Genomic DNA, 27243 nt, shown 5'->3' on the forward strand with positions numbered 1-27243 from the left:
TGGGTGTGGCCCCTCCTCAGGGGCCTTCTGACCCTGCCAGCTTCGTCCTGACCCCATCTTGGCATCCCTCCTGTGCCCTGACAACAGAAGGCCACTCATCTCAGACCCGGGGGGGGACACTGGAGTATGAAGTCAGTCATGAGAGCGTAGGTCTCAGCTCCTCGGCCACCTCAGTCCACATGTGGACACTGGCTGTGGAGGAACAAAGGCTGGGCTTTGTGCTCAGAGACTGCAGGGTTTCCCAGTCCTGTTGTCTTAGTGTCTGGTCTTCTCCATCCCCCAACTCACCAGCAGGAGCCTTTGCTAACCATGCTCTGCACCAAGGTTCCTCCAGTCCTTGCTTTAGAGCTCGCCTGTCACCTTGCAAAGAACAAACGAGGTCTTCGGCATGCCAGGGACCTTGAGTGAGTCTTGACCTTGACCTGTCTGGCCTTGACCTCAAGCCTCCTGGTCGGTCCTGGACCCTGGTTTTCTGTCCGGTGCTTCCAGACATGTTGCTGGGCACCTCGGTGCTAATTCACCTGCCATGTTTGACCACGGCTGTCCCTCTGGACCTTTGCCAAGGACTTCCACTTTGGATTGGCTGCTGCGTCTTGATGGGTGGACTCTTGGACTGTTCCCACCTTGCTTGCTGCTTACGCCCTACCTGTACTTTCTGTAGGACTCCAACACCCTCCTGTCACTAAGCCCCCGCGCTGCCGGTGCTGAACAGTGTAGTAGGAAAGCTTTTAGGAAGGCTGGCTCTGAGCAGAGAACACCGCCACTTTGTCAGGGCAACAGCCAGGATTGCCCTGGGCAGCAAGTGTGTGGCAGGAAGAGCTCAAGGGAGCAGGAGAGAAGGTAGTGTTGGCAACCAGAGCAATGAGAGAAGGTGGGATCCTCCAGAGACCATTCCAGAACCACCGTGGCCCAACCAGTCTGTTAAAAGTAGAGTAAAGGGGCCCAGAACTGGTTAGTTCTACGTCCCATCTCTCATCATTTAAAATTTGCCCTGCAGTGTATGGACTAACCTGCTGACTCCTAGGTTGTGTTACCCAGACCCCTGGATCACCCCTGAAGGACCCAGGTTCCTATGGTTCCAGCTGAGGTGGCCCTGGGCATGGTGGGCACCATAAGGGCCTTCCAGGAACCTGGCCCTCATGCTGGAGAGGCTGAACCGGCCAGAGTGAGGTGGGAGAGTAGCCAGGGCTCTCCATTCAGCGAGAGCTGGAACTGGGGGCAGGTGGGGCAGAAGAAGCTACGAAGCATCCAGTGGGTCTGATATGAGCAGCTGACGTATCAGAGATATTGTCCAAAAGACGAGTTATACTATATTAGTCCACCTAAGTAGGTAATAACACAATCTCAAAGACTGCGGAAGTCTGGACAAAAAGAGGTCATGGATCTGAAGGTTCAGGGTGGAGGTGTCACCTCTAGTGATGGCCCTCTTGCTGACAGAGTTCTGAGGTGGTACAGGCTCCATATGGCAAGAGACGGGAGCAAACATGTGTCCACACACATGCCCTCTGGTCTCTCCCAAGGAGGCCACCGGGATTCACTCATGGGGTCCCACCCCATCACCTAACCTAATCTAATCAGTTCCCTAAGGCTCCACCTCTAAGCACCAGGGTCAGATTGCATTTCTACCCTCCTAAAACCTCACGATGGGGATTAAGCTGCAGCACAGCCTTGTGAGGGTGGAGGGGATCGGGGGGACACACCTCTATCTAAACTAGAACAAGTTCATTTGCACTATTGGGCTCAGAGTCAAACTTTTTCAGTACTCTGAATTGAGTCTGCCATGAAAGAGAGAGGAAATAATTAAAATACACATTGAGAGACACGGTGAAATTCATAGGGTCTCTCACTCCAATAAAACCCATAATTCCTTACAACTTCATCCCTTCAACCTCTTCTCAGTGATAGACACATTAGAGCCAGTGCTTCCTGGCTCAGAGAGCAGAGCCTGGGTACTCGCCATCCGCTGGCCTGTGGTGTCTGAGGATCCAGGATCTGGGTTCTGGGCGTGGTCGAGCAGGGTCTCTGGCTCAGGGCTCTTGGGGCCGCAGTCATCTCAAGGCTGGGCTGGGGAGGATCCACTTTCCACATCACTTGTGTGGCTGTGGCAGAGGACTTCTTGACATGGGGAGCTCTCAGGGCCAGCAAGGAAAAGGACAGAAGAGAGCCGACAAGTCAGGAGTCTCCATCTTTCTTACGACGCAGTCCTAGAAGCCAGGCGTCCCCATTTTAACTGTCTTCTAATCATCAGTGAAGTTTCTTCTTCTAACACGGAGGTGGAGGATCATGGGGAGCTGCCTTAGAAGGAGCCAGCCCAGGCCTGAGGCTCTCAAGGCACAGGAGAGGAAGGCCCTGCTGCCTGGCTTCCCCCAGCCTTGTCGGACTCCTTCCAGAACGCTCCCCATGCTCCGGCCGCCGTGGGACCCGCCTTCTGCCTTGACTCACCTCTGAGACTTGGTGACCACCCAGGGGAGGGTGGAGGGGAAGGCAGAGGATCTAGAGACATCGGCCCATCCTGGCCTGGAACTTGAGATCCTGGACCATGGGCCACCAAGGCACAGCAAGGACTTCCTCCTGACCCTCAAGCTCACCTTGCCCACCTCTTTGGAAGATCTAGAAGACCAGGGGCTTCACACTTTGTTGAGGAGAACTGATCTGATTTCTATGAGCCTTGCTGCTGCGTGGGTTCTTGATAGGGTCAGACAGGTTGTGTTCCCTTATCCCTAGGACATCTCACAATTTGAGAGGATCCTGGGTCTCCTGAGTGACAGGCAAGGGGCTGGGTGTTAGGGCCTAGAAGTCTGGGGGAAATTGGCTGCCCATGGAGAAGGCTTGACCACGTAATAGGTGAGCCACGAATCATGAAGAAGCTGGGCAGACTATGTCCTTCTCCTTCCTGACTCTTATGGACTGATCTACATATAATTCATTTCTAGAACCTTCTAGAGCACACCTCCTGAGCTTCCCCACTCTCTTTTTTTCTCCCCAGCTTGCCATTCATCGGCGTGGACACTCATTTCACTGCAGCTTCTTCTGCCCCACCTCCCCCTGATTTTGGGTCTGAATCCTTGTCCCAGGCTCTGCCTTCTGTAGGAAAATGTCTGGGAAGAAAATGGAAGCGGTAGAGTAAGGAGAATCCATGGGCTGTGGCACTTGGTTGTGGCTTTGCTGTCAGAGGAGAGAAACTGAGCCTTAACTCACCCTTGCCCAGAGCAGATCCAAGACAGAAAAATGGGTCTACAGAAAGGTTGTGGGTCATGATTCACACCACGGAGCGGCTTGTCACAGAATCAATAAGCAGCCAGTGCTTCCAGTGAGTGTGAGTGTCAGAAGACCGCGGCCGGCCGTGCTCACCCGACAGCACTACTGTAGCAGCGCGACTGCTGGAGTTTGCCCTCTCGGGTTCTGGAGGCTGGAAGTCTGAGATCAAGGCTGGGGTGTGGCGCGGGGCGCTGGTTCCTCCGAGGCTGCAAGGGACAGTCTGCTCCAGGCCTCTAACTCCTGGTGGTTCCCTGGTGCTTCTTGGCTCGGAGGTCCGCGGCCCAGTCTGGCCTTCATCTTCATGTGGCTTTCTCCCTGTGCGTGTCTGCTTCCAGACTTCCCTCTTCAAAATAACACCAGCCGTTGGGCCGTGGGGCCCACCTTACCCTAGTATAGTCTCATCTCAATTCATTACATTTCCAGTGCAGGCAGAAGTCGAGTCCACTGTTCCCAGATGTCCATGAACTTGGGATCCTCTGACATCTTTGGTGGTGACCTGCAGTAGTGTCAGGAGGAAACAAGTTATCCCAGGCCACCGTTCTACAGTGACCTGAACTGCTTAAGGCCTTGGCCCTGTGGGGTTTTTTATCAGAGCCTTAACAGATCCCAAACTCCCCCTTTCCCCACCTGCATGTCTTGTCCAATATCCCTTCCTGCTTACCCTCTTTGACCCCTTTTAAAGGAGACGGCACATCCCCTGCGACCACGTCCAGGATGTTGAGTGAATCTGGCTTTGGCCTCACTGCCTGCCTGCCCCACCCTCCCACCTACCATTGCTGACTCTGCAATTTCTCCTTTCACAAGAGTCCTCCTGCAAGTTCCTCCCCAGCCCCGTTAGGAGGAAATGGATTGTGGTAAATGCTCTTCACTGCCATAAGCAAAGTTGGAAGAACAAGGACCTTAGCCGCGCAGCCAGCTGCTCCTGATACTGTCAGGTAGATTTTTAACACACACATTCCATTTAACCCTCAGAGTGTCAGTTATGAGTTGAAGTGTGCTGCAGCTTGGGTTTTGAATGTCCCCCAAAGGCCCATGTTTGGAGACTTTGTCCTTAACCTGTAGTACTCTTGGGAGGTGATGGAGCCTTTAAGAGGTGGAGCCTAGTAGGAGGCATTAGGTAATTAGGGGTGTGTCTTAGGAAGGGATGCCAGTCTCCTCCTCTCCCTCCCTCTCTGCTTCCCAACCAGCTTGAGGAGAGCAGCTTGCCACCATCATGGCTTCCTTTCTATATGCCCCAAACAACAGGCAACCAACCATAGACTGAAACCTGCAAAACTATGAACCACAGTTTTTTTTGTTTGTTTTTAACTTTTTTTTTTATTGTAAACAAATGGGATACATGTTGTTTCTCTGTTTGTACATGGTGTAAAGGCATACCATTTGTGTAATCATAAATTTACATGGGGTAATGATGTTTGATTCATTTTTCCCCTCCCGCCACCTCACCCACCCCTCTTTTCCCTCTATACAGTCCTTCCTTCCTCCATTCTTGCCCCCCTCCCTAACCCTAACTCTAACCCTAACACTAACCCCTCCCACCCCCATTATGTGTCATCATCTACTTATTAGCGATATCATTCATCCTTTGGTTTTTTGGAACCACAGTTTTAACCCTCCTCGTAAGTTGATTATCTCAGGTATTTTGTTACGATAATAGAAAACCGTCTAACACAATTATGTCCCCCCAAAAAAAACAGTATGCTGAAGTCCTAACCCCCAGTACTTCAGAACATGATCTCTTTTGGAAATAGGGTCATTGCAGATGTAATCATTTCAGATGAGGTCATTGAGCCCCTAGCCCGATGTGAGCAGTGTCATTAAGAGAAGCCCATGTGATGACAGAGACACACATAAATGCCACATGAACACAGAGGCAGAGATTAGAGAGACACAGGTGCCAGCCACGGGATGCCCCGGGCAGCCAGCAGCACCCAAGGCTAGAGGAGGCATGGGACAGCTCCCTGCAGATTTCAGAGGAAGCACCCTGCCCACACTTTGAGACCTGAGCCTCCAAGATGGAGAGGGAATTTCTGTTTGAGCATGAGTGTGTGTAAATATGTATAAACGGGCATGCACTACCGTCAACTAACTACACCCCCTGCCCTCCCGGGCACATTCCTAGCTGGCTCTTTCCTGCCTGCTGCAGCAAGTCATTTGCTGCCTGGGGGGATGGGGCGGTGGCCAAGCTGCCCTATGCTGCCCCCGGCTGCCCTGCACAGAGCCTTCCTCTCGTCTTCTCTCCGCCTGTGCTGGACCCCCGCCGCTGTCACCAGTCCCTCCTGCCTGCCAACCCGCTGATGGCGGCCCTCCTCTGCTCACGCCGGAGCCTGGGGTCACTCAGGTGCTGCCCTGAGCATGCGCTGGGTGCCTCTCTTCAGCCTTGGATCCCGTTCCCACACCAGCGACTGTTCAGGGTGACGTAAGAGGTAGCTTGGCAGAGCTGGGTTGGTGGCTCAGTGGTGGAGCACTTGCCTGGCATGTGTGAGGCACTGGGTTTGAGTCTCAGCACCACATAAAAATAAATAAATAAAATAAAGGTCCATCAACAGCTAAAAAAATTTAAAAAAAGAAGTTGTCTGGGAATTTAAGGAAAATGTGCCTCCCCCAACAGAGAGAGGCCCAGGGAGAATCCCTGTCCCTCCTGTGACCGTGCCACAGAAAGCGGGGAGGTGGTTCCCCGTGAGGCTTGCGTCACTCACTCCAGCCGCCGCCGGCGCTTGCCGGGGCCGTGACAGGAAGTGCCCTCGGTGTCTAGTCCCTTCACAGCCCTGTGTTTGCTTTGCCTGCCATCCTCACAGCAGCTCGCCCCAGCTGAGCCAGGGACGGGTGCGCTGGTTACCCAATGGCAGTCAGTCATGGCATAGCTGGATGACCGATCTAGAACCTTCCAGCGGGCAGCAGGGCACGGAGCACAGACTAATTGCCCCCAGGCTTCGAAGGGCAGGAAAGCAGGGCGAAAGGTCAGGGAGTGGACCGCGTGCTCCTTTGTACAGAAAGGTGGGTGAGTCGCTCTGATAAGGAGACGGGCCAGGGAGACAGTGCTGCAGAGGCTGGAGGCAGGGGAGATGGCGAGGGCCACTGCAGAAGTCAGCACCCAGCTTCGTGAGAACCCTGGGCAGGTAGACTTACTTAGGCAAGCTTCTGGCAAGGTCTGCTCTAGTCTGAGTCCCGCCTTCTGTGCATTCACTTCCTCTGGTCACCTCTGTACCGCCCTGGATAAGTCCCCATGTGGTCTGAGATGAAGAGGGAGAGGCGCCCCCGGCCCCCTCGACCAGGGTGTAGAACCTTCTATTGGAAGATACAGATGTTCAGGCTCCGCAGTCAAGACAAGATGGTCTTAATCTCTACCCCTTCCCACCCTTATGTTCTGAACTTTTCTGATTTCACTCAGAATCGTGTGGCGAGAGATCCGGTCTGGGTCCCACTCTCTGGGAACACAGCCTGCAGGCTGAGCGAATTTCTGGGGTTTTTCTGGCTTTGTGGCCGAGTGACCACTAGGGGGTGACATAGTCCCACGTGCTGGCCTCACGCAGGTGGCAGGGTAGTCCTGCCCAGGGGAGAGAAGCAGAACCACCCTGGCCTAGGTTTTCTGCAGCGTGGGAACGCTCACCTTCACATGCACCTTCCAGTCAGAGTGATGTCACAGGTAGACCAGCAGGCTGCACACCTGGCAGGCCTTTGCAGGGAAGTCACCTAACATTGAGGTCATCTGCTCAGTCCCATGAGAACCTGCTCCCGCTAGGACGGGGGATGCAGCAATGGGCAAGCTCGCCCCTGCCCTGGTGAGGATCCTGTTCTGGGCATAGATGGGAGGTGGGTGCCATAGGCACAAAAATGTTCTGTGGTCCTAGGAGCTGTGAGGATAAAGGGACAGGGCCACAGGGGGCTGCTTATGTAGGAAGGTCAGCAGAGGCCTCCCTGATGGGGGCACATTTGGGCAGGGACGGTGTGGAGCCAGGGAGGGTCCAGATGGACTCTGCAATGTGACATGCCCAGCAGAGGGAGTGGCAGTACAAGTGTTCTCTGAGACGTGTCCCCTGGGCCTTCAGGGACTGGGTCACAGTGTGTCCATCAGCTTTTACTGCTGTGCAAGAAAATCAACTTAGAGGAAAGGTTTATTTTGGCTTAAGGTTTCAGTCCCTGGTTGCCTGGCTCCATTCTGGGGCCATTGTGAGGCAGAACATCATGGTGGATGGCATGTGGCAGAGAAAGCCACTCACGTCCCAGGGGACAAGAGGCAGAGAGAGAGAGAGAGAGAGAGAGAGAGAGAGAGAGAGAGAGAGAGAGAGAGAGGGAGGAAAGTCCAGGGACAACACATGCCCTTCAAAGCACAGCCCTGGTGTCCCACCTTTCCCAATTAGGCCCAGCCTCCAAGAGCTTCCACCCTGGAGACTGATCCTTCAACACGGGAGCCTTCGGGGGAGCCTTCGGGGGAGTCTTCGGATCCAAACTAAACCTCGAAGTGCTGAGAACCAAGTGTGCCAGAGAGGGCTGCCGGTGGGTGGAGCCCTGCAGGTGGAGGCCGAGATTCCAGGTTTTCATTGAGTCCCTCAAGGGAATGGCTTGTGCTTTGGAGGAATTAGTCTGGCTGCTGTGTAGAGAAGAGACGGAAGTGGAGGACCAGCCAGGGAATCCCTGAGATCGACCCGGATGTGATCGTGATGGTCTGCAGCCTCCTTGGAGGCTGCCTTCCAGTCCTGCCTTCTCTGGAAAGATTGCCTGGCTTTACTTGCCTGGAGCAATCTGCTGGAGCCCTCAAAAGCAACTGTTACCTGAAGCGTCTCTGCAGCCTGTGTTCTCTGGAGACGAGCTTCTTTCTGCTGCCTTCTTGCCTCTTTGTAAGTCACGCGTGGACCTTTCCGTGCTCCCACTGCCCGAGCTCCTCCGTGCACAGCTCCTCGTCCCTCTGGGACTAGTCGGTGGCTGGGGGGTGCAGTGATGGCACCCCACGTGGAGAGAACGCTGGTACCTCTGGGCTGAGGGTGCATCTGACCAAGAGTGGAAAGCTGACTTGTCACGCTGCAGAGGGGCAAGCTGTCCTGGGGACCTTGAATCTCCCCCTTCTGCCCTCTTCCCTCTGTGGGCTCCGGGTCCCAGGGCCCGAGTTCCTTTATCCTTTTTCCTCTTCCTGCAGATCAGAAAGGTTCTGGCAGAGGTGTCTGGAACCTCACCGTCTTGCTATGGTGGCTCTTGGGGAGTGAGACGAGGCGGCTTTGGCCAGTGCTCCTGCCCCCCACGTGGAGCAATGAACGGCATCTTGTCTTACTGGGCAGCAATCCACACCCAGTGGCCGCTACTGACAGAATCGGCCCCACTGGGCATTGGGACAGTATCTTTGCCCTACTAGGGGAAAAAAGAAGAAGAATGAAAGATCACTGACTTGGGCAGCCCCCTCCTCTGATTATGCGGAAGGTGACCTTAGGCTGTGAAATTTGGTAGGACCAGCAAAAGCAGAATGTGAAGAGTGAGCGGCCAGGGAAGGCAGCCCCCGCCCTGGGCATGGAGAGGAGGCCTCGGGCTCGTCACAGCCGAGGGGTCAGGCCTTTTCCCGGCCACCTGAGGAAGCCCTCGCTGGAGGTCCAACACATCACGTTGACCGCAGGTGTCCACCCGCGCTCTTCCCCCCTGTGCTCCTAGCGTGCCTTATTGACCCTCGCAGGTGACTTCCTGGCGTTGGTGGAGGGGTGATTGTGGCTTGGAAAATACCCCCCCCCTCCAGAGAGCCAGAGAAGCTTGGGGAGAGTCTGGACTGCCTGCCAGGTGGCCTGGTCAGGGCGCAGGGGACCGGGCGGAGGGTGTTTGGTATGGGCCGAGCTGCACAGGGTAGACATTTCAAGACCAGCTCATGGCCACAGCTGAGGTCATGCATACTTTGAACCTCCAAAAGGACTTTCATTTCTCTGCAGTTAAATTAGGACACTGAGTCCACCGGGAGAGAGCAGCCCTGGGGCAGGGCAGCTGCCCCCGCCCACCCTCCCCTTCTGTACTTGGCTCTTCCTCCTCTGAGGGGCTGCCATGAGAACCCTTTGAAATTCCAACAAGCTTTCCAGAGGAGTTTATTTAACTTGTAAAACTTTGGGTCCTTTCACACATTTCAGTCAGCCTTGGATCACAGACAGCCCTTCCTTTATAGCCCAGCAACTGGAGTTTATTTTTCAAATAAAAGTCTGTTTTCCCATAAAACGCCAAAGGTTTTGTGCTGTGTGTGAAGAATGAACTTGAGCCTTTAAGACTTTAATTTGGAGTCTCCAAGTCTTCAATTTACATGCCAAGGGCTTCCCGGGGTTGAAGATCTCCTGCCCCAGCTTGCCCCGCAGAACAAACCGGGCCTGGGACAGCTTGTGTGGATAAACAGGGCCCATCGCGCCTAAGTGTAGAGTAGGACCAAGAAGCATGGGCAGGCGGGGAGCGCAGCCTCTGGCCCGGCGGGAGCAGGCCCGGCACTCTGCAGAGCGCGCTCATCGTCCTCTCGAGGACGGCCATCTGCTTCGCAGGCCGCCTAGGGTCCACCGGCAGTGTGCTGAAAGCAGACGCAGCTTACTGCCAGGACCACAGGGTAGCAATTAGGCGGTTCTGTGGGTAGGAAGGTGAGAGCTGGCAAGAGCCTGGGAGGCAACCTGGGATTAGTGACCAGAGCCCTCTGCACCCAGGGGGAGAGGTGGAGAGAGGGCAGCGAGGGGCCGCGAGGCATCCCGTGGGCGTGGAAACACAAGTCACAGGTGGTCTTTCCTGAGGAACGGGACCCCTGAGAGGGGCCTGGGCATTGCTGGGGACAGCAGTTTACCCTGTGCAGGGGAAGAGCAAGGGGTGGACGTGAGGAGAAGCTCAGGAACACTGGGACCCGGGTTAGGTGTGAGCTCAGGGCCTGGACCACAGAGGCATCTGTCCCGGGCGCCCCAGCACGGCGACCAGGAGCCTTCCCCTCCACTCCACGGCAGCAGAGGTGGTCACGGGACACTGGTGACCCCTGTATGAAGAGGAGACCTGGGTCATCCGGAGGGCAGCCCAGCCTCCACCCCCTGCCTCTGCAGTCGGGGCTTTGGTGAAGGCTGCAGAGCAGGCCGGAGCTTCGCCACAGCGGCTTCCCCTGGCTTTCAGAGGCGGCAGCAGAGCCCAAGGGCTGGTGCTGACGCTAGAGGGGCAGAGCCCAGTGGGACTGCAGGCGACACCAGGGCCATCACGGGCCTTCCTGAGAGCCGGCAGGAGGAGCCTGAGGAGAGGGACAGGGGTGGCAGAGGAGGCAGGGAAGGGCCTGGGAGAGCCTGGGGAAGCTCGTTCCCTCCACCTCCCAAGGAGACCTCTTGGGAGGCAACAGGGAAGCCCTTCCAAGAAGTGAGATGGGGTGCGCTGAGCAGGGCTTCCCTGGAGCCTCTCCTCCCGCAGCCCCATTGTGGCCCCTGCCTGCCAGACCCCCCTTGCCAGCCCCCTCACCAGTCCTCTGCCTTCCAGGTCTGATTTCTTTCCCTTCACGTGTTTTCTTCTTACGTGAACCAGCTCATTTGGGGGTGGCCCCCACTGCCTTGATGAAGGATGGTACCTGGAAACTGAGGGGAACACACGCAGACCCCAGCCCAAGGCTAGAGGCCCCCGAGGCCAAGGCTGAAGAGCTTAGTTCCTACCACGGGTAGGAATGAATGCGGAGGACTTCCCTGGGTGCCAGGGTTGCCTCTCCTGCCAGTGAGGCCGTGACCTCGGGCAGGGGCCTCTTGGCATACTCAGGTGACGTTTTAGTGATACCAAAGAAAGTGGGGTCGTGTGAACCTGGAGGGAGGCTGCAGGGGGCGGCAGGCCTCTGGAGCCACCTGGCTGCTTGGTGTCAGCGCTGCCCTGCTTGGGGCAGGGGTCCCACCTCTCTCTGTGGGCCAAGAAGTAATCGGGCTTCAGGGGCCACACGGTCTGCAACCTCAGCCACAGGCGAGGCAGATGGCTGGGCAGAGCTGTTCCTAAGTCTTTCCTTCAGAAAAGGGGCCACTGGGCAGTAATTCGCTGACTCCTGGTTTTAAGACGTAAATCTGACAGTGTCATCCCCAGTGTGACCCCAGAGCCTCCCAACAGGCAGAGCTTCGGATCCCTTCTTGCCGCAACCCACAAGGGCCTGCCAGGCTGGCCTTGGCTGGCTCCGATTTAACTTGGGTGTGACCTGCCCACCTGGCATCCTGCACTCCTGGTCTCCAGGCCCCCTGCTCCAAACAACCTTGCGCCAGGAGGGAGCTGTGCCTCTCCGTCTCCAGACTCCTTCAGGAACGGGCCATTCCCAGCTCCGCACGTGCAACTGACAGCAGCCCTCAGCACCCCTCCAGGGTCCTGCCCCTGGAGCCAGCACCCAATAGCTGGCCAGCATGTGGGCAGGACTGGCCTCTTGTCCCCACCAGGACAGCCATGGAGCATCATCCTGGCCGAGAACTCTCACAGGAACTCGTGGGTCTGGTGCCCGCCTTCAGCTCTGCCCAGTCCTGCCTCCCTCCTTCCTCATGGCAGAAGTTGGTCTGGAGAGTGCCCTCTAACACGTGACCTGCACACTGATTTCCATCTGTGTCTGCCTTTAGGAATCTGCAAACACCCTTCCTCCAGGGGACCACAGGGGTCGCCCCTTCACTTCAGGTCTCTGCTCCACTGTGCCAACATCTGAGTGGCCATAGGAGGGAAGGGGGTGGGGGTGAGCCAGACCCTGAAGACAGGTAGGAACTGGTTGGTGTGGGGAGGGGGCCTGCCTGTGAGACACGGAGAAGGCAGACCTGGAGGCAGGAACAGGGGTAGGTGTCAGCAGGAGCCCAGCCCTCCACCCGGCTGTGCGCAGCATCTTGGACCAACAGCTCAGAGTGTCCCCAGATATTGCCAGAAACCAGAGTTACCGTGAGTTTTGCCCGGTGCCCAGCAAAACAAGATCTGCTTTGACTGGCCCAGGTCCACAGGTAAAGCAGCTGAGAGGCTGCCCCCCCCCCCCCCCCAACGCTGGCACAGCCAACCTCGTGCCCTGGCTCCTGGGCTTGCGGGCTGCAGCTGGAGCCTTCTGGATCAGGGCAGCTGGCTAGATCTGAATCCTGGGACTGAGCAGACTTCTGAAAAATGTGACTCATCCTGCCTGTCCGCAAAGAAAGGAAAAGTATGTGTGGCATCTGAGTTTCCTGAAAAGTTCAGCCAAGGCATGGCAAGTTCTGTGACCTGACACCCAGTGTGGGCCTGGGAGAGCGCCCTCTGGTGGCTGCCATGCACGTGTCCCCGGAGGGATCTTGGGTCCATGCCGGTTCCAGCAGGACTGTGAGTGCTGGGCAATTATTATTATTTGGGGAAAGCCAAGAAAAATTTTCCAGAGGAGTCTCTTTCCCATGGCAGATTGTAGAGTCCACTAGTCCTCTGTGGGCCTGCTGGGGCGACGATCATGCCACACAAGACAGTGAAAGATGCGTCAATGAATATTGCACCTTGTCCAGGTCACTTTATTTCTTAATTTCTTTTTAAAATAGCATTTTATTTGGACAATTCAAACTTAATAAAAAATAAATATTAGTACAGAAAGTTTTCAGATACTCTTCTCCCAGATTCCCCAAAGCCAGCATCTTTCCACATGTGCTTATGTCTTCTCTCTCTCTCTCTCCCCCCATCTCCCTCCTCCCCCTCTCCCTCTCCCTCTCCATCTCTCCCTCTCCCTCTCCGTCCCACCTCCTCTCCCTCTCTAGTGTGTTTATATGAACTCTGGACCACTAAGAGTAAGTTGCAGACATAATGTCCCTTTATCTCTAAATACTTCAGTGTCTATTTCATAGAAATGGGGTCATTCTAACCAGAGTGTAATTATCACAACCAGGGAGTTACTGTTAGTGCAATGTTCTTGGCTAAGCTTCAGCCTGGGTTTGCGTTTTGCAAACCGCCTCAATGACATCTTTTCAGAGGAGCACGTCCATGGTCCCTTCTCTTCAGTCTCTGGAGCAGCTCCTCAGTCCCTCTGGCCGTGACCTTAGCATTTGCCAAGGGAGCACAGGCCAGCTGCTGCATGTTCCACCCTCTGCCCAGGGCTTGCTGCACTTCCTCCCGATCAGACTGAGGGTTAGCTGTTTAGCAGGCAGGTCCTGTGCTGTGCCCGTGGGCTGCCTGTGCATCACAGCAGGGAGCACGTGACTCCACGGGGCACCTTCCTGGCAGTGTGAGCACTGGTCACTTGGTTGGGAGGTCTGCTCCAGCTTGCCTCTCCCCCTTAGTCAAGGCTGGCTTTTCTCTGAGGTCCCTTGATGTTCCTGGGGGAACTGCTTTGGAATTCCATAATATCCCATCCTCCTCCAGCTCTGGCTTGCAGGTCTCAGCATCAATCCATGATTCTAGCCTGAATTTTCAGTGTGGCAGTTACTAACAGGCAGATTTCTAATTTTATTCCCTAATTCTTTGTTGGCTGGTCAGAAGGAATTTTATTTCCAGGAAGGGCTTTTCCATTTCTCCCACTCATGTGCGTCTGGGCTCATGGCTTTGTGTTTTATTCAATGGGTTATAATTTTCCATTATTGTATTTTGAAGCTCCAGTTGTCCTCCACTTGGCCAGCAGGAGCCTCAGGCTGGCCCCGTGTCCTTCACCTGTCCCCACCATGCTGTGAGCAAGACCTGATTTTCTGGCTCCTCTGACAAGTCCCCTGCTCTAGCCCTAGAACCTGCCGTTGCTCCAAAGGGCCCTCTTCTCTTTAGTGGCTAATAGTGTTTGGAAACATAACCTCTGTGCTGCGTGTGCTCCTTGCTCTTGGGGCGTTGCTGCTCCAAGGCCCTCTCAGCAGACAACTGGAGAGAAGTTAGTGAATAGGGGAGTAGATGAACAAGATAAAGAGGGTGCAGCTGCACAGAGGCACACCACGCAGCTGTGAAGAACCTGGTATGGCAGAGAGGTGAAGAGACGGTTCTCACAGATCTGAAGTGGACCCTCAGATGGTGGCACAAGCACTTAGTCACCATCAGAAATCCAGAGTGTGGAGGAGTGTGCCCACATGTACCTCTACTGTCTGTGTGGGACTATGGTGGCGCGAGCACACTGAGTCACATGCCACCTTTGCTGGGTTAGCTCTGTGATGCTAAGTGCATTCACAGTGTCCTGCGACCATCACACTGCCCTGGCCAGAGCTGTTTCTGTTAGCTTCCTTCACTGTGGCAAAATGCCTGAGACAGACGTGCAAAAGGGGGCGAGTTTTATCTTAGCTCATGGTTTCAGCAGTTTTGGTTCATGGTTGCCTGGCCCCGTTGTCTTGGGCCTGTGACGCACAGAACATCATGGTGGGAGCTCGTGGTAGAGGAGGGCCGTCCACCTCATGGCAGCTGGGAAGGAAAGAGCCACAGCCATCACCCCAGATGGAAACTCATGTCCATCAGCCTCCACTCCCCACTTCCTTCCCCACAGGCCCTGGCAAGCACACCCATTCTCTGTCTCTGTGGATTTGCCTATTCTGGATATTTCATAAAAATGGAATCCTACAGCAAGGAACCCTCTGTGTCTGGCTCCTATCATTTAGCATTCTGCTTTGAAGATTCGTCCATATTAATGTGTATGAGGGGCCAAGGGAGGTGGAGACAGTAATTACAGTTCATTCCACATGTCTTATGGCTAAATAATGCCCCACTGTATAGGTCCATCACTTGTATGGCAAAGTCCACATACCACCCACTGATGGACGGATGAGTTGTTTCCACCTTTTGGCATTTCTGAATTGCGCTGCAGTGAATAGTCACATACAAGTTACATGAATCCCTGTTTTCTGTTCTGGTAGACACCCAGGAGTGGAATCTCTGGGTCATATGGTGGTTCTGTTTAACTTGTTGAGGAACGACCAGACTGTTTTCCACAGCGGCTGCACCATCTCACATTCTCACCAGCAGCCTAAGAAGTTTCTTGATTTCTCCTCCACATCTTTGCCAACAGCTGGTTTCCATTGTTCAAAATGGTGGTCATCCCAGTGGATGCAAGATAATATGTCAATGTGGTTTTGATTCGCAGTTCCCTAGTGGCAGTGAGCATCTTTTCATGTGTTTCTCTGCCATTCGTATATCATCTCTAGAGAAATCAAGTCTTCTGCCTGTGTTTAATCATGGTGTCTTTTTGTTACTGAGTTCTAGCAGTTCTTTATACATTCTGTATCCTGGACACTTATCAGATACATGATTTGCAAGTATTTTCTTCCCTTCTATGATTTGTCTTTTCATTCTCTTAATGATTTTTTATCACTTAGTAATATTTGTTTATCATCAATAGTTTAGCTCTTTATCTTTTCCACTTTCTTCATAATGCTAGTAATGAGATGGTTAGACAACAATTTTTTTCCATAATGTAGAAAGATACTGGACTGTTAATGATGTCTTTTGATGCACAAAATGTTTAGTTTTGATGATGGCAAAGCTTTGATGACTACAAGCAATTAGATGTGTTGCTCCTTGATGCTTGACCCACGTGGACACTTGCACCTGTTGAAATGAGGGCAGGGAAGGGTGGGGAAGGCGGAGACCAGCAATTACAGTTCACTTCTCAAAGGAACCATGCAGGATAGAGACGTGGGCCGGCAGGGGTCCCAGAGCAGCTCAGTGCACCGTGGAATGGAATGCTTTTGCTAATTTACACCATGTGACCACTGGAAACCCTTGTGAAGGGGACTCAGGCTGTATTAGGATATCTGTTGTATGGGAAATGTGGAGGACTCATCTGAACGGCTCAAAATTACCTGCAGATGAGTTGACCCAGTTTGCTTTTGGGGCTCCATCTGACCTTTGTAAGGTCTGCCATCATAGTTAATGCTATATTTCACTATTAGGAAGAAGCAGATCAAAGGAAACTTCAGCTCAGGCCTCACATTCCGAACTAGTGGTTTCCCAGGGAGTGCAGTGCGGGAGCAGCTGGGGTCCTCCGGAAGAGCCTGGGATCCCAGGAAGTGGTGTCTCCCCTCAGTCGCCTGGCAGGTGAGGCTGGGCTGGAAGACAGGCTTTCTGCTGAGGCTATGGACCCACCAGGCCTTTCCCTGCCAGGACAGGGCACACTTCCTGTCATTTGTCACCTTAAACAGAAAATCCAAACACTCTGCCTTTAGAGCATTGGAATCTGGTTTTGGCAGCCATTGCTTGGTGGCCCTCTCTGAGCCCAGGATCCAGCCTCTGGGTCACTGAGAAGCTGGAATTCGGAGCAGGTTCTTGCTGTTCCCCACTCTTACGTCGGAGGCCTTCAGAACCCCCAGTCTGGGCCTGCTGTTAGGAGGATATTGGCTGGTGGATCTCTGATGACCCCCATGGACACCAAAGACCTCAAAAAGGGATTAAATAATGCCCCCCTGAGAGCCTTCCCCGGGCATAGGATGCCCCTGCAAGATGAGGAGGAGGTGTAGGAATTTCACGCTTTCTGGTGCTACGTCTTGGCAGGCCAGAAATAATTATTGCCATTGTTTTACACATTTTCAGTACTTCCTATGGTTTTAAAATTAAGCTAACCCTGTGGTCACTGCCAGTTCTCTGTGGCTCAGACACCACTGGTGTGAGTGGAGCTATGTGAGTTGAGGTGGTTTTTGTCTCTGCCAAAAAAATCACTCTCTTGTCACTCAGTCTCTAAGTTCCAGTTCCTGCGGGTGCCACGGGGCTGTGTGTGACCATGAGTGTGTCGGGGTGGCCTGGAGCCACAGGTGCCTGAGTCAGGTGGGGAGGCGCATTCTTGAGAGGCGGAAGTCACGGCAGCCCCTGCAGAAGGGACTCAAGAGGCCCCAAGGAGGTGACGCGGCGAGCTCACTCAGAGTCAAGTGCAATGTGACCTTTAGAACTTTCCATGAAATATGACACAGTATTTTGCAACCAGCAGGCGAGCTCTGGCAGACCTGTGCTGAGGCCTGTGGCTTCTCCCCGGCTTGGCTCGCAGGGGCCGCGCCTCTCACACCGCGGGGCTTTGACCGTGCAGTACCTTGGGCCACCTGGGTGCTTTTCAGGTACTGCCTGAAGAGGCCTCAGAATGAGCTTCAGCTGCTGCCTTCGTCTACTTTTCCAGCATCCTGCAGCAGAGAGGCAGCAAACCAGGGTCCTGAGTGCCCCCGGATGACGACCGGCAGCGCCAGAGGTTAAGGCCTGCTCTCCCACCTCCCTGGGAGCCTGGCAAGTCACTTAGCTCCTCTGAACCTCTGTCCCTTTCTTCCCTAAGTGAATAGTAGTGGCTGCCCTCCTCCTCCTGGCCTGTGAGAAGAGCCCGGGAAGGTGCTTTGGGTAGTCTTTCACGCTTACTCACGGTGGCGTCGCGGAACCCGCCGGCCTGCTCTGCCACCAAAGTCTGTGGCACAGAGCTCACAGGCCTGTGAGTACTGCCCCAGGTGCGCCAGTCTAGTGTGTGGTGGAAGGTGCTCGTAGTCGGGATGCCTCCAGTCTCAGATGCTTCTCTCTCCCCCAGGTCCCTGGAGACAACTTCTGAGAAACTGAAGCTACACATCCAAAGTGGCTTCAGTGATAAGGAGGACTTGGGGTCCTTTCTGAAATTTGATTTTAAGATAAATGCAAGTTCAGAGGTAGAGTTGGCTTCAGAGGGACCATCCTGCGGGTATTCCAGGACTGTCCCCAAGACCTGCCTGGCCTGAAGAGGCTGCTGCTCTCAGAGCTGCTACTGCACAGTCACGTGCAGATGGGTAGAGACTGGGCACCTGCCATGGTGTCGCAACAGACACCTGCAAGGTCTGACTGGGTGAGGCCCCAGCTGAAGCCCGTAACAGTGCCAGGCCCCTGGGTGGCAGGTGCTTTTATGCCACAGAACATGCCCTACCTGCCACCTGCAGAGATTCCCCAAGGATTAAATGGCTTCCCTGTGTACTTGGGGATAGCAGGGTCTTCAGGGAGGCCCTGCACATCTGAACTGTGAGAGCAGGTTCATGAATGGGGACAGTGGAAATGCAGCCCCGGGCACATGGAAGGGCACCATCCGTGCCCCGAGTGTGTGCAGGCCACATACTGACCCACCTGCCTGTGGTCCACTCGACCTCCCCTACTCTCCTGCCCCCGGAACTGCCAGCTGTTAGGCGCTCTGGCTTTTGACAGTCTTGCCACATCCAGATGTGTGGAGGCCAGCACCCTGATAAAACCTGCCGTTAGGGTAAATGGCCCCAGCCCCCGGCATCCATGGCCCCGCCCTGTGGACATCCTGTAGAATGAGCTTAGTAGAGCTTTGGTCGGCCAGCCTGGAGCTCTGCAGAGGACAGGGGCGGTCACTGGCCAGCGGCACCTCCCTTGGCTCCAGGGAAGTCGTCTAACACCTCCCCAGGGACAGGAGGACGCAGGGCACCTGCCTGCTACTGTTCCCTGGCATGCCTCGCCACTCCTGAGCCACCATAGGGTCTTTTATTGAGTGTTAGCTCTGCTTTTAGGGGGCAGGATTCCTGCTACCAGGCGCTTTTGGTCTGACTAGGGAAAGAATGATCACAGGACTACAAAGTCATGAAGCAAACTGGGAGCACGGTGTCCCCGGGGCTGCGCTCCGTGCCAGCTTGTCTTTCTGCTTGTTGAGTGTAGGTTTATAGTTGAAAATCTAGAACAGTCAAAGAAAAGACACCTAGAGAGTACAACTGTAATGACCTACGATTCTTCCTTCTCCAAATCTTGCAAAACTGGTGTCAACGTGGTGGTCTGACCACATGGAGGAGTGCCCGGTAAGGGCATCTGTGGAACACGATTTTTAAAGTGTGGTCCAGAAAGCGTTTTAAAGACAGCTCTGTCTTGCAAGAATTGAGTTCCTTCTTTTTGTCAGTGCTTCCTTTTTAAAAAACTTCCTGAGTGTGGAAGCTCTCTGCCAGAGAGTGCTTCGGCTAGCGGGCTCACCTTCTGTTCATCAGGAGCCTCAGGCAGGGAGCTGTGACAGGGGACCTCCGTGCCTGTCCTCCTCTGAGTGGGACTCTTCCCCAGACTGTCAGTCAGGTATGTTCCAGAAAGGGCCCTCGGTTGCTTGCCCTGCCTCGGGACCATGTCCCGCTCCACTGCCTCAAGCACTTACCTCTAACTATAGGATTAAGACCTTTGTTCCCAATTAAGGAACGTCAGGCTCATGTGAATCCAATAGGAAGACTCAGTTAGGAAAGAGCCATTGGTTAAGTCCTCAGACATTTTGCAAGCCTGTTCCTGCCCCCGTGGTACCTGGAAAAGGACCACGATTGCAGCATTTACTCCACTGAAATCAGACACTGCGTCAAGCCTGCCTCCCTCCCTGCCTCAGGGAGCTCACTTTGAACATCTCCCAGCACACCACTGCTTGAGCACTTGGCACCCAGTGTCACTCACCAGCTCTGTGTGCATTTGGCCCTGGAGGAACATTCTGAGCAAGGCCAGAGCACGTGTTATTACAAGTTAGCGACTCCCCACACCTGTCAGTCTCCACGTGGCCGTGACCGTGGCCGGCTGGTCTGTGTTGCAAGGTGGACCTTGATGCAAATTGAGATTTTTTTTTTCCTCCTTTGCCTTTAAATTTCCCAGTCCAAAGCTTAAAAGTTAACATGAAAAATGTAGGGAGAATGCCTCCTTTCCAAATATCTGTTGTCCACAGGGCTCGGAGGCCCAGGGGTGGACTCGGGGTTTTGAACTCTGGCTTTACTGTGGCCAAGTCTGTCTGTGCATGTGTGTCGAGAGTACTGTACAGAGGAAAGATGTGGATCTGGGAATCGTTCACACTCAGGTTCACCTGAGTCAGGGTTCAAGTCCATGTCCTCCTGACTTGTCAGCATGCGATCCTGTCGAGCTACTTCTCTGACTTTAAACGAAATGGTGTCATAACACTGGCCCTGCAGCTTCATGTGGAGATGAAATAAAATGACAGTTGTAGCGTGGCCACCCTCTGGTCCATGGAAGACCCTGGATAAATGGGAGTTATTATTTTGCTAATTAAAATGTACTTCTTGGAGGATGAGAATGTCTTGGAATTATTTGTGGTACCTGATCCCCCCCGCCCTCACCCGTGTAGTAGGTCTGCTGGAGGCTCAAAGAGCACTTGTTGAATGAATGACCGTGTGAGTTTCCGTCCAGAGCTGCCCCCACCTCCATTATCTTCCACCCGAGTCTGAACTCATGGGCTTCCAGGCTAAACCTTGAAATAATGTTTCTTCCCACAGATTGTATTATATAATGGTGTAAGAACGCATAGGCATAATTTCTTGTCAAACAATCAAGACAAGAGAAGACATAGCATAATAAATACCTATTATTTTTGTCTACCAAAAAATAGTGTAAGAATATCATGTTGGCTCATGCAGTACTGTTTCATTTTACCCTTGATTCAAACGTGTCCCTTCCGGCTGGCATGCTTGATCCCTGGCCTTTCCTACAGGTCTTTTGCTTTGTTTTACTATTTATCTTTAAATTGAGAGAACAGTTTATTTTTGTGAGAAAGTGAATTGATTTTTTTAAAAGCTCTGAATGTGAAAGCCCAAAACCTACTCACTCTTCTTTTTCAGAGTTTATTCACGGTGAGTTTGGGCTACCGTATTTAACCAGAGGCGGCACACTGGGGGCCCCCGCCAGTGGCCTGCAGGGGTTTGGTGACTGGTTTCCAAGGCCACGTCCTTGACAGGCTGCGCAGGCAGCCTGGCCCCCGCTCCACACCCGCGGCACTCAAGGCCAGCTCAGTTCCTCTTTCCCACGGGGCTGGCAGGTCCCAGCCCTCCTCCTCCTGCTGATGATGCTTGTGGCCCTGCCAGCCTCTCGTGCCCACTGATGACATGCCCACGGTTCTTCCTGCAGTTGGCACTGCCCAGCCCTTCACCTTGGCCTCTCCTGCTCCTTGGCAGGTCCCTGGAGGACAAGGCCTACTTTGCATGTTTGTTTCCTGTGCCCTCCATACAAACATTTGATCACAGAGTCTATGGTTTGGTCCCAGCGAGAAAGAGGAAGACTCTGACCTTGTGATCCCTGGAGGAGAGTTGAACACAGGAACTGCCTTCAAAGGTGTGGGGAGGCCCCCAGAACCCCAGGGTGCCACACTCTGCTGATACGCGGAGCCACCTCTGCTGTGCCCCAAGGATGAGGACAGAGCACCCACCTGAGACTGACGACCGGACTGTGTGTTTCCCTGGAAGGAGCGGTTTCCCTGAGGCACGCACAGCCCAGAGTGACTCGGAGGGGAAGCGAGGGCTCCCAGCTCAGGATCCTGCTCCTGGCCTCTGCAGCTGCTCCTGTCGGCTTCCCAACGCTGGGGAGGAACAGGGTGGACGTAACCCGCCAGTGGGCGCTCAGAGAGCAGGAGCAGGCTGGGGGCAGGCTTAGCTACTCTCTGTAGCGCCTCCTACATGTAGGCACCGGGCCGGACAGGGGGCTGCAAGGATGTGTGGGGCATGGGTCCCCCTGCTTGGGGCTTCTCAGTCTTCTCGCGGTATGGGCCACTTTGACCAGAAGGGCTGTAATCCCTCAAGGGAGAGGAAAGTTGCCCTCTTCTAAAACACCTGCAGGAGGGTTTACGGGGGTGAGGGGTGCTGAATGGAGCCGTGAACGGTTCACAAGTTTTCTGCAAGTGAAGTTGGAAACGGAGGGCACCAGGAGGGGGAGCAAAAGCAAGTAGTTTAGGAAATTCAAAGTGTGTCCTGAGAGTGGGAAGCAGACCACCTTGGCCAGGGCAGTGGGTTCACACAGGACTCTGTGGGGACAACCCCAACAGGTTTGTAAGGACTGGGTCAGGCCCAGGGGATTTCTTGACCCTGCAAACATCAATCACAGTGCTGGTACACAGTGGTCCCTCTATGGCCATTAGCTTGGTAGCAGTGGTGCAAGAGAGACTGAGGCCATGACTTCTTGACCAACTCAGCATGATGGCGGTCAGTCTGGACAACAAGGAGGCCGGGTCCCGGAGTAGGGATGGCAGACTCAGAGTTTGCAAAGGGACCTCAAAGGTTAGAGCCAGCCAGTGTGCCCTGAGCCCCACGGGCTGCTGGGGGGCAGCATGGGACCCGTGGCAATGGCAGGTCTGGGGCAGGAGCTGAGCGCCACACTTCCCTCCTACTGTGACATCACTCGGTGGCCCATCCAGCGGCCCCCTCGGCTCATTTTCTTCTCCCCTGTTGCTCCAGTCTGGGGCCCTTGTTATTATGGAGCACTCATGACAAGCAGACCTTGACTGTGGCGAAGCTGAGCTCCACCAGCCAAAGAGACCGAAGCCCTGGAAAGCAGTCAGCTTCCGGCTCATGATGGCTTCCAGGCATGAGTCTGGATTCCAGGGCAGGACGCTGGGTGTATCCCTCCAGTCCCTCTCCACTGCCGGGTTTCCAGGCGGCAGTGTCCCTATCGAAGGTCTTCCCAGCCACTGACCTTCAGTGCAAGGTTTCTTGACTGATTGTCGTGGGGATGGTCATTTGGGGAGAATCCTCACAGGCTCTGTGACCATGAGTCGTTCAGACTGTTGGAACCAGGCTAACTCCCACATGACCTCTATTCATCCTGGTTCACAGAGGGGGAAACTAAGGCTCAGAGATGGGAAGTGACTTCCTCAAGATCTCGAGGCTGGCTGGTAGCAGGGCAGGTAACTTTATAGTCTAGCGAGAATATTAGGAAAGAATATGACCATTTTTCCCCTCTTTTGTACTTTCATACTCTTTTTTCCCAGTTGAAAAACATACAAACTGAAAGTGTTTTGCTTTGTTTGCTTAGGTCGGAGGTTTGACTTAGGAGCCAAGCAGATGGGAATGCCAGTTCTGCTTCTGCCAGGCAGCAGGACCCTAAACCAGTCAGAGTCCTGTGCTGGTCCTCAGTTTCCCCATCTGTGACTGACGGGGTTGATCCCCTCTAAAATTTCCCTGAGCTCTGCCGTCACACAATTCTCAGCAAGTCCAGGGCTCAGGTTACACTTCGCTGAACACCTTCTGCTAAATTCCAGGACAACATGCCCCCTCCTGGAAGCTGATCTTGTTCCTTTCCTTACTGCGCCCAAGCGGACTCAGTGATTCCAGCCTGGGCACTTGTGGCTTCTCCACAAGTTGCAGCCAGAGCCTCTGACCCTCGGAGCCCTGGAGCACATGCATCAAAATAGTTGTGTGATGTCATGTCATAATGGGAATGTGTTCCAGCCAATTGGTGCCAAGAATTGTCTGTACAGGGTAGTTTCCTTTTACAGTCTTTTTAAAGAGACATCATGCAGATCTGCACATGACTAGCAGGCTTGTGCTTCCTCTGCCTACTTAGTCTCCCCTCCTTTTTTAAGTTTAAGGAGGAGAAAAAAAAAACCCTGGCGCGTGTCAGTGAGCTTCTGACCTTAACTACACAAACAAATCCCCTGTGAAGTACTGTTTGTGCCTCCGGCAGCTTCTTGCCTACTTAAGGACAGACAGCAAAACTGACACCCCAGCTGCCGCGGCTGTGTGCAGCCCCATCAGGACTGCTGGGCTTGGAGCCTCAGGGACATCAGTGAGACCTGCAGTGGGACTCTCCTGCGAGCAGCGTGGCTGCTGACCTGAGAGTGGCTCCCCTCCCACGTTAGCTGGGGCCCCCTGAGAACACGCGTGGACTGAGCAGTGGCTGCCAGTGTCCTTCTCTTGCTGACTGATGCTGTGCCCCTCCTGGTGACCTGCCACCTGGGGCTGCCACGGGATCCTGGTATGTTCACCTGCTGCCACACCTGTGGCCACAGCTACCCATGAAGCGCTTTGGAAGTCTCAGGGGCAACAAGAAACCTAAGGACCAAAGTCGAAGCACCCAGAGGCGCCAGTCGGAGCCCCATGGACTTTTCGGTAGGACCCTGCCCTTTCCCTGCTTCTCTAATGGTCTCTGCACAGGCGGGAGCCCCAGGGAGTTCGTGGCGTGCGCACACACCCTCCCGGGCCCTGGCCTTTGCCAGCTGCTCCCTCTGGCTCCTGGGAGGAACCGTGAGGCAGTAGTTGGAGTGACGGACTCCTTACCAATGGTCCTGCCATGGGCAGCCCAGCGCTGCTCTTTCCAAAGTTGTTTTCTTGTGCTGGCTGCACCTGGCCGAATGAGGTCGAGTGAGTAATTGGATTGTCATTCATTTAGGGGGAAACAGTTGCTTGCAGAAGAGTAAGGATAGCTGGGAACTGTTAGTTTTGCCTATTAAACATGAAATGGGCAGCACTGGGAAAACTGTCCTTGGAGGTCAGGAACGAGGGATCCCACCCCCTGGTTCTGTGGCTGAGTGATCTGGTGGATTGAGGGTTAGGATGGGACAGAAAATACCTGCCTAATTTGTGGCCCTTGGGGAGAATATTGCTTTATGTTCTTCTGGCTTCTGGGACCTGCTAAGGCAGGTTCAGGGGCTGAGGACCAGCATGGCTGGAGTAGATGGTGAAGCTTCCGGGATTCAGGATTTCCAGGCAGCAGAAGTGGAGGGGGTGGTCCTCGAGCCAGGGAGCCAGCAGGTGGACTCCAAAGCTCTCTTGGCTTCACAGGGCCACTCATCCTCAGACGGTATCCGTCAGTTTGTGAGGATCAGAATAGCCCACTGGTGTCACTTCAGGGAGGGTGAGAGATGCCCCTGAGGTGGAGCAGCAGGGTCCCTGCTCCAGCCGTGTGTTAGGCTGGGTCACAGCAGTGGGCCAGACACAGCCCCAGGGGTGAGGAAAGATGAGGAATGGGGAGGGGGCGTGGCAGTGGGCCCCGTGTGGAATGAGACGTGTCTAGCGTGAAGATGACTTTGGCAAAACAGCCGAGCAGGAAGCGGAAACTGAAAGAGTGAGAAAAGAGAAAGGTGATAGAAAACTGCCCACACCCCTTGCCACTCCTGATCCGATAGTGCTCGGGTGGCCTGGGGCAGGGGCTCAGGTCCTGTCGAGTGGTCTGGGAAGAGGCAGCGGGGATAGTGGTGGTTTCACTCAGAGACTTTTCAATCTTGTAAAGGAGATACCCCCCAAAAGAACAAAGGAACAGTGTCTTGTGGAGCAAGTGTGATGGTCAATCTAGGGGAGTAGGACTCCTGGCCGGGCAGGGAGACCAGCTGCTGCCTTCCTGGACTGGGAACCCAGTGAGTGGTCTGAAAGGGAGACTCTGCTTTAAATACTAAACAGCTAAACAGACACTCACTCACTGTAGAATTAAGTCTGAACCTACCATTGCACTAAATCCTGGCTCTGTTAGTGGGGACAGGCAGGCGGGCCCGTTATTAAAAGCCTCTCTCGTGCCCGACAGTGGTTTCTCCCCTGGTGTTTGAGACCTGGCTGTCATCCTGTCTCCTCTGCGTCTGAGATCACAAATAATATTTGCATCTTGCTGAGTTTCAAAAGCGCTTATATGCAAACGCCAGCTCTGACCACAGGGTCAGGAAAATCAGGGCCCCTGGAGTCTTCTCTGGGATTTGAGGGGCAAGTGGGAAACCAGAGGCTCCAGCTCGGGCAGAGCCAGGCAGGCGGCTGGAGCCCGGCATGTAGGTCCCTCCTAAGTCTGTCCCTCGCTTGTTGGAGTCACAGTGAGAGCAGCCAGAGCCGGCCGGCAGGTGTGCCTGCCTCGCCACAGCGCTGCCTGTAGATCTGAGAGGTGAGGAAAGCAGGCTGCGGGGCCAGCCAGGCTTCCCTGCCAGCTCTGCCTGGGGCCCACCCACCCCTAAGGCCCAGCCCACAGGTCCCTCCATGCAGCCATCAGGTTACCTCGTCTGGGACCTTGTCTGCCGGAAACGTCACCTCTGGAGTGGAGCGCTGGTCCCCAGCATCCTGGGTCCTCCATAAGAAATGGCTGGCTCCTAATGGCTTGGGAAGGTGCAGCACGGCTGTTCCGAGGCTCCAGCAACCCCTGCTTCAGGGTTCGGGTTTTAAATTCCCTCCCAGCAGCTCCCTCTCCTGCCAGTTGTTCCCATACTGCAAGAATTTGGTGTGAGGCCTCTTCTTGGACCCTCCAGAAAACTTCCGTGCAGGGTGGGAAAATGCCTTTCACTCATCTTCCATTTTCCCACACCAGACCCACTGAGGAGGCACATGCAGCCCCGCTGCGCCCTCTTGGGTCCTCCTGCAGCTCTGCCGTCTTCTGCAGGACCGCTGTCTTTCTGGTCCCAGCAGGGTGGACTGTTTTGCATCACCTGGTGGCTTTCCCGCCATTGCACCAGTCTAGGGGCGCATCTTAGCTACGCACGCACGTGATTGCACACGCCCACGCTCACACAGCACGCCACACGTGCATTCTCAGACACACTCAGGCAAACCACTCAGGCGCTCCTCTCTCCTCCCCGCCACCTGGAGCCCATCCTGCTGCAGAGCTGGGCAGGGATGGCCGCAGCCAGAGGGGACACTTCCACCTCTGTCTCCAGGACCCCAGGACAGACAGGGACAACTTCCAGCTAAGCCCACCGGTCAGCCTCTTTGGTAGAGAGAGATCCAGACTGTGCTGACCAGAGTCTGCAGCAATAACAACAATGACAATAATAATAACGGAGAAGGAAGACGGGGCAGGATTATGCCAACCAGATGAAGACCCCTGACCGCCCCAGCGCTTCTAGCGCTGCCATGGAGTAGGGAGTGCGGTCTTCCCAGGGCTTCTGAGGGCCAGCCCGGAGGCAGGACGCGGAGGCCCATTCTCCGGGGTTCTGAGGAGGCTGCAGACCTGACTCCCAGCCACCCCTGGCGTTTACGACCAGCCTCCACTTCCCGGAGCCTGTGTGGCGTGACTGTGCGAGGACTTCTGGAAGCTCCAGGCTTCCTCGTCGCCCGTGTGTCCCCACCCCCAGCACCGCGGCCATGCTGACTTGTCCCATGAGTGCCGCGGAGCCCAGGGCAGCACCAAGCAGAGGCCACGGTGAGGAATGAGGGCCGCTGGCTGTCCTGTACCTCGCTGCCGCCTCTCCCTCTGAGTCCTCGCTGCCTCTGTCTGCCCACCTGCCGGCCGACTGCTAGTGTTCCTCTTGGCTTCACCTAGAGCCACCCAGCTTTACCTTTGTGTGGTGGACATTTTTGAGCATGTAAGGAGAGAAGAGTTCAATGGCGCCCAATTTCAGGTCCAACTGTGACCAATATCATGCCAGTCCTGCCAGCGTCCACTCTGGTCCAGCCGCCCTTCCAGCACTGGGACACGCAGCTGGCCAGAGAGGATCCTGAATGGGGTGAGGCT

The 27243-nt window shown here is 54.6% G+C and overlaps 1 protein-coding gene across 6 annotated transcripts in view; it reads left to right on the top strand.

The window, feature by feature from the left end:
• Positions 1-27243, top strand: part of Prkag2 (protein kinase AMP-activated non-catalytic subunit gamma 2) — a 261535-nt gene that overhangs the window by 87020 nt on the left and 147272 nt on the right. For 2 of the 6 annotated variants that reach the window (XM_047560026.1, XM_047560027.1), the window contains exon 1: positions 23529-23930. The exons of the other annotated variants lie outside the window; for them this stretch is intronic. In XM_047560026.1, coding sequence (XP_047415982.1) covers positions 23837-23930 — 94 coding nt within the window. In that variant the 5' untranslated portion in view covers positions 23529-23836. Of the gene's footprint in view, positions 1-23528; positions 23931-27243 lie in introns of those variants that run through there. 6 annotated transcript variants of the gene reach the window in all.

This window comes from Sciurus carolinensis, chromosome 8 (genome assembly GCF_902686445.1).
Source record: "Sciurus carolinensis chromosome 8, mSciCar1.2, whole genome shotgun sequence".
Classification (NCBI taxonomy): domain Eukaryota; kingdom Metazoa; phylum Chordata; class Mammalia; order Rodentia; family Sciuridae; genus Sciurus; species Sciurus carolinensis.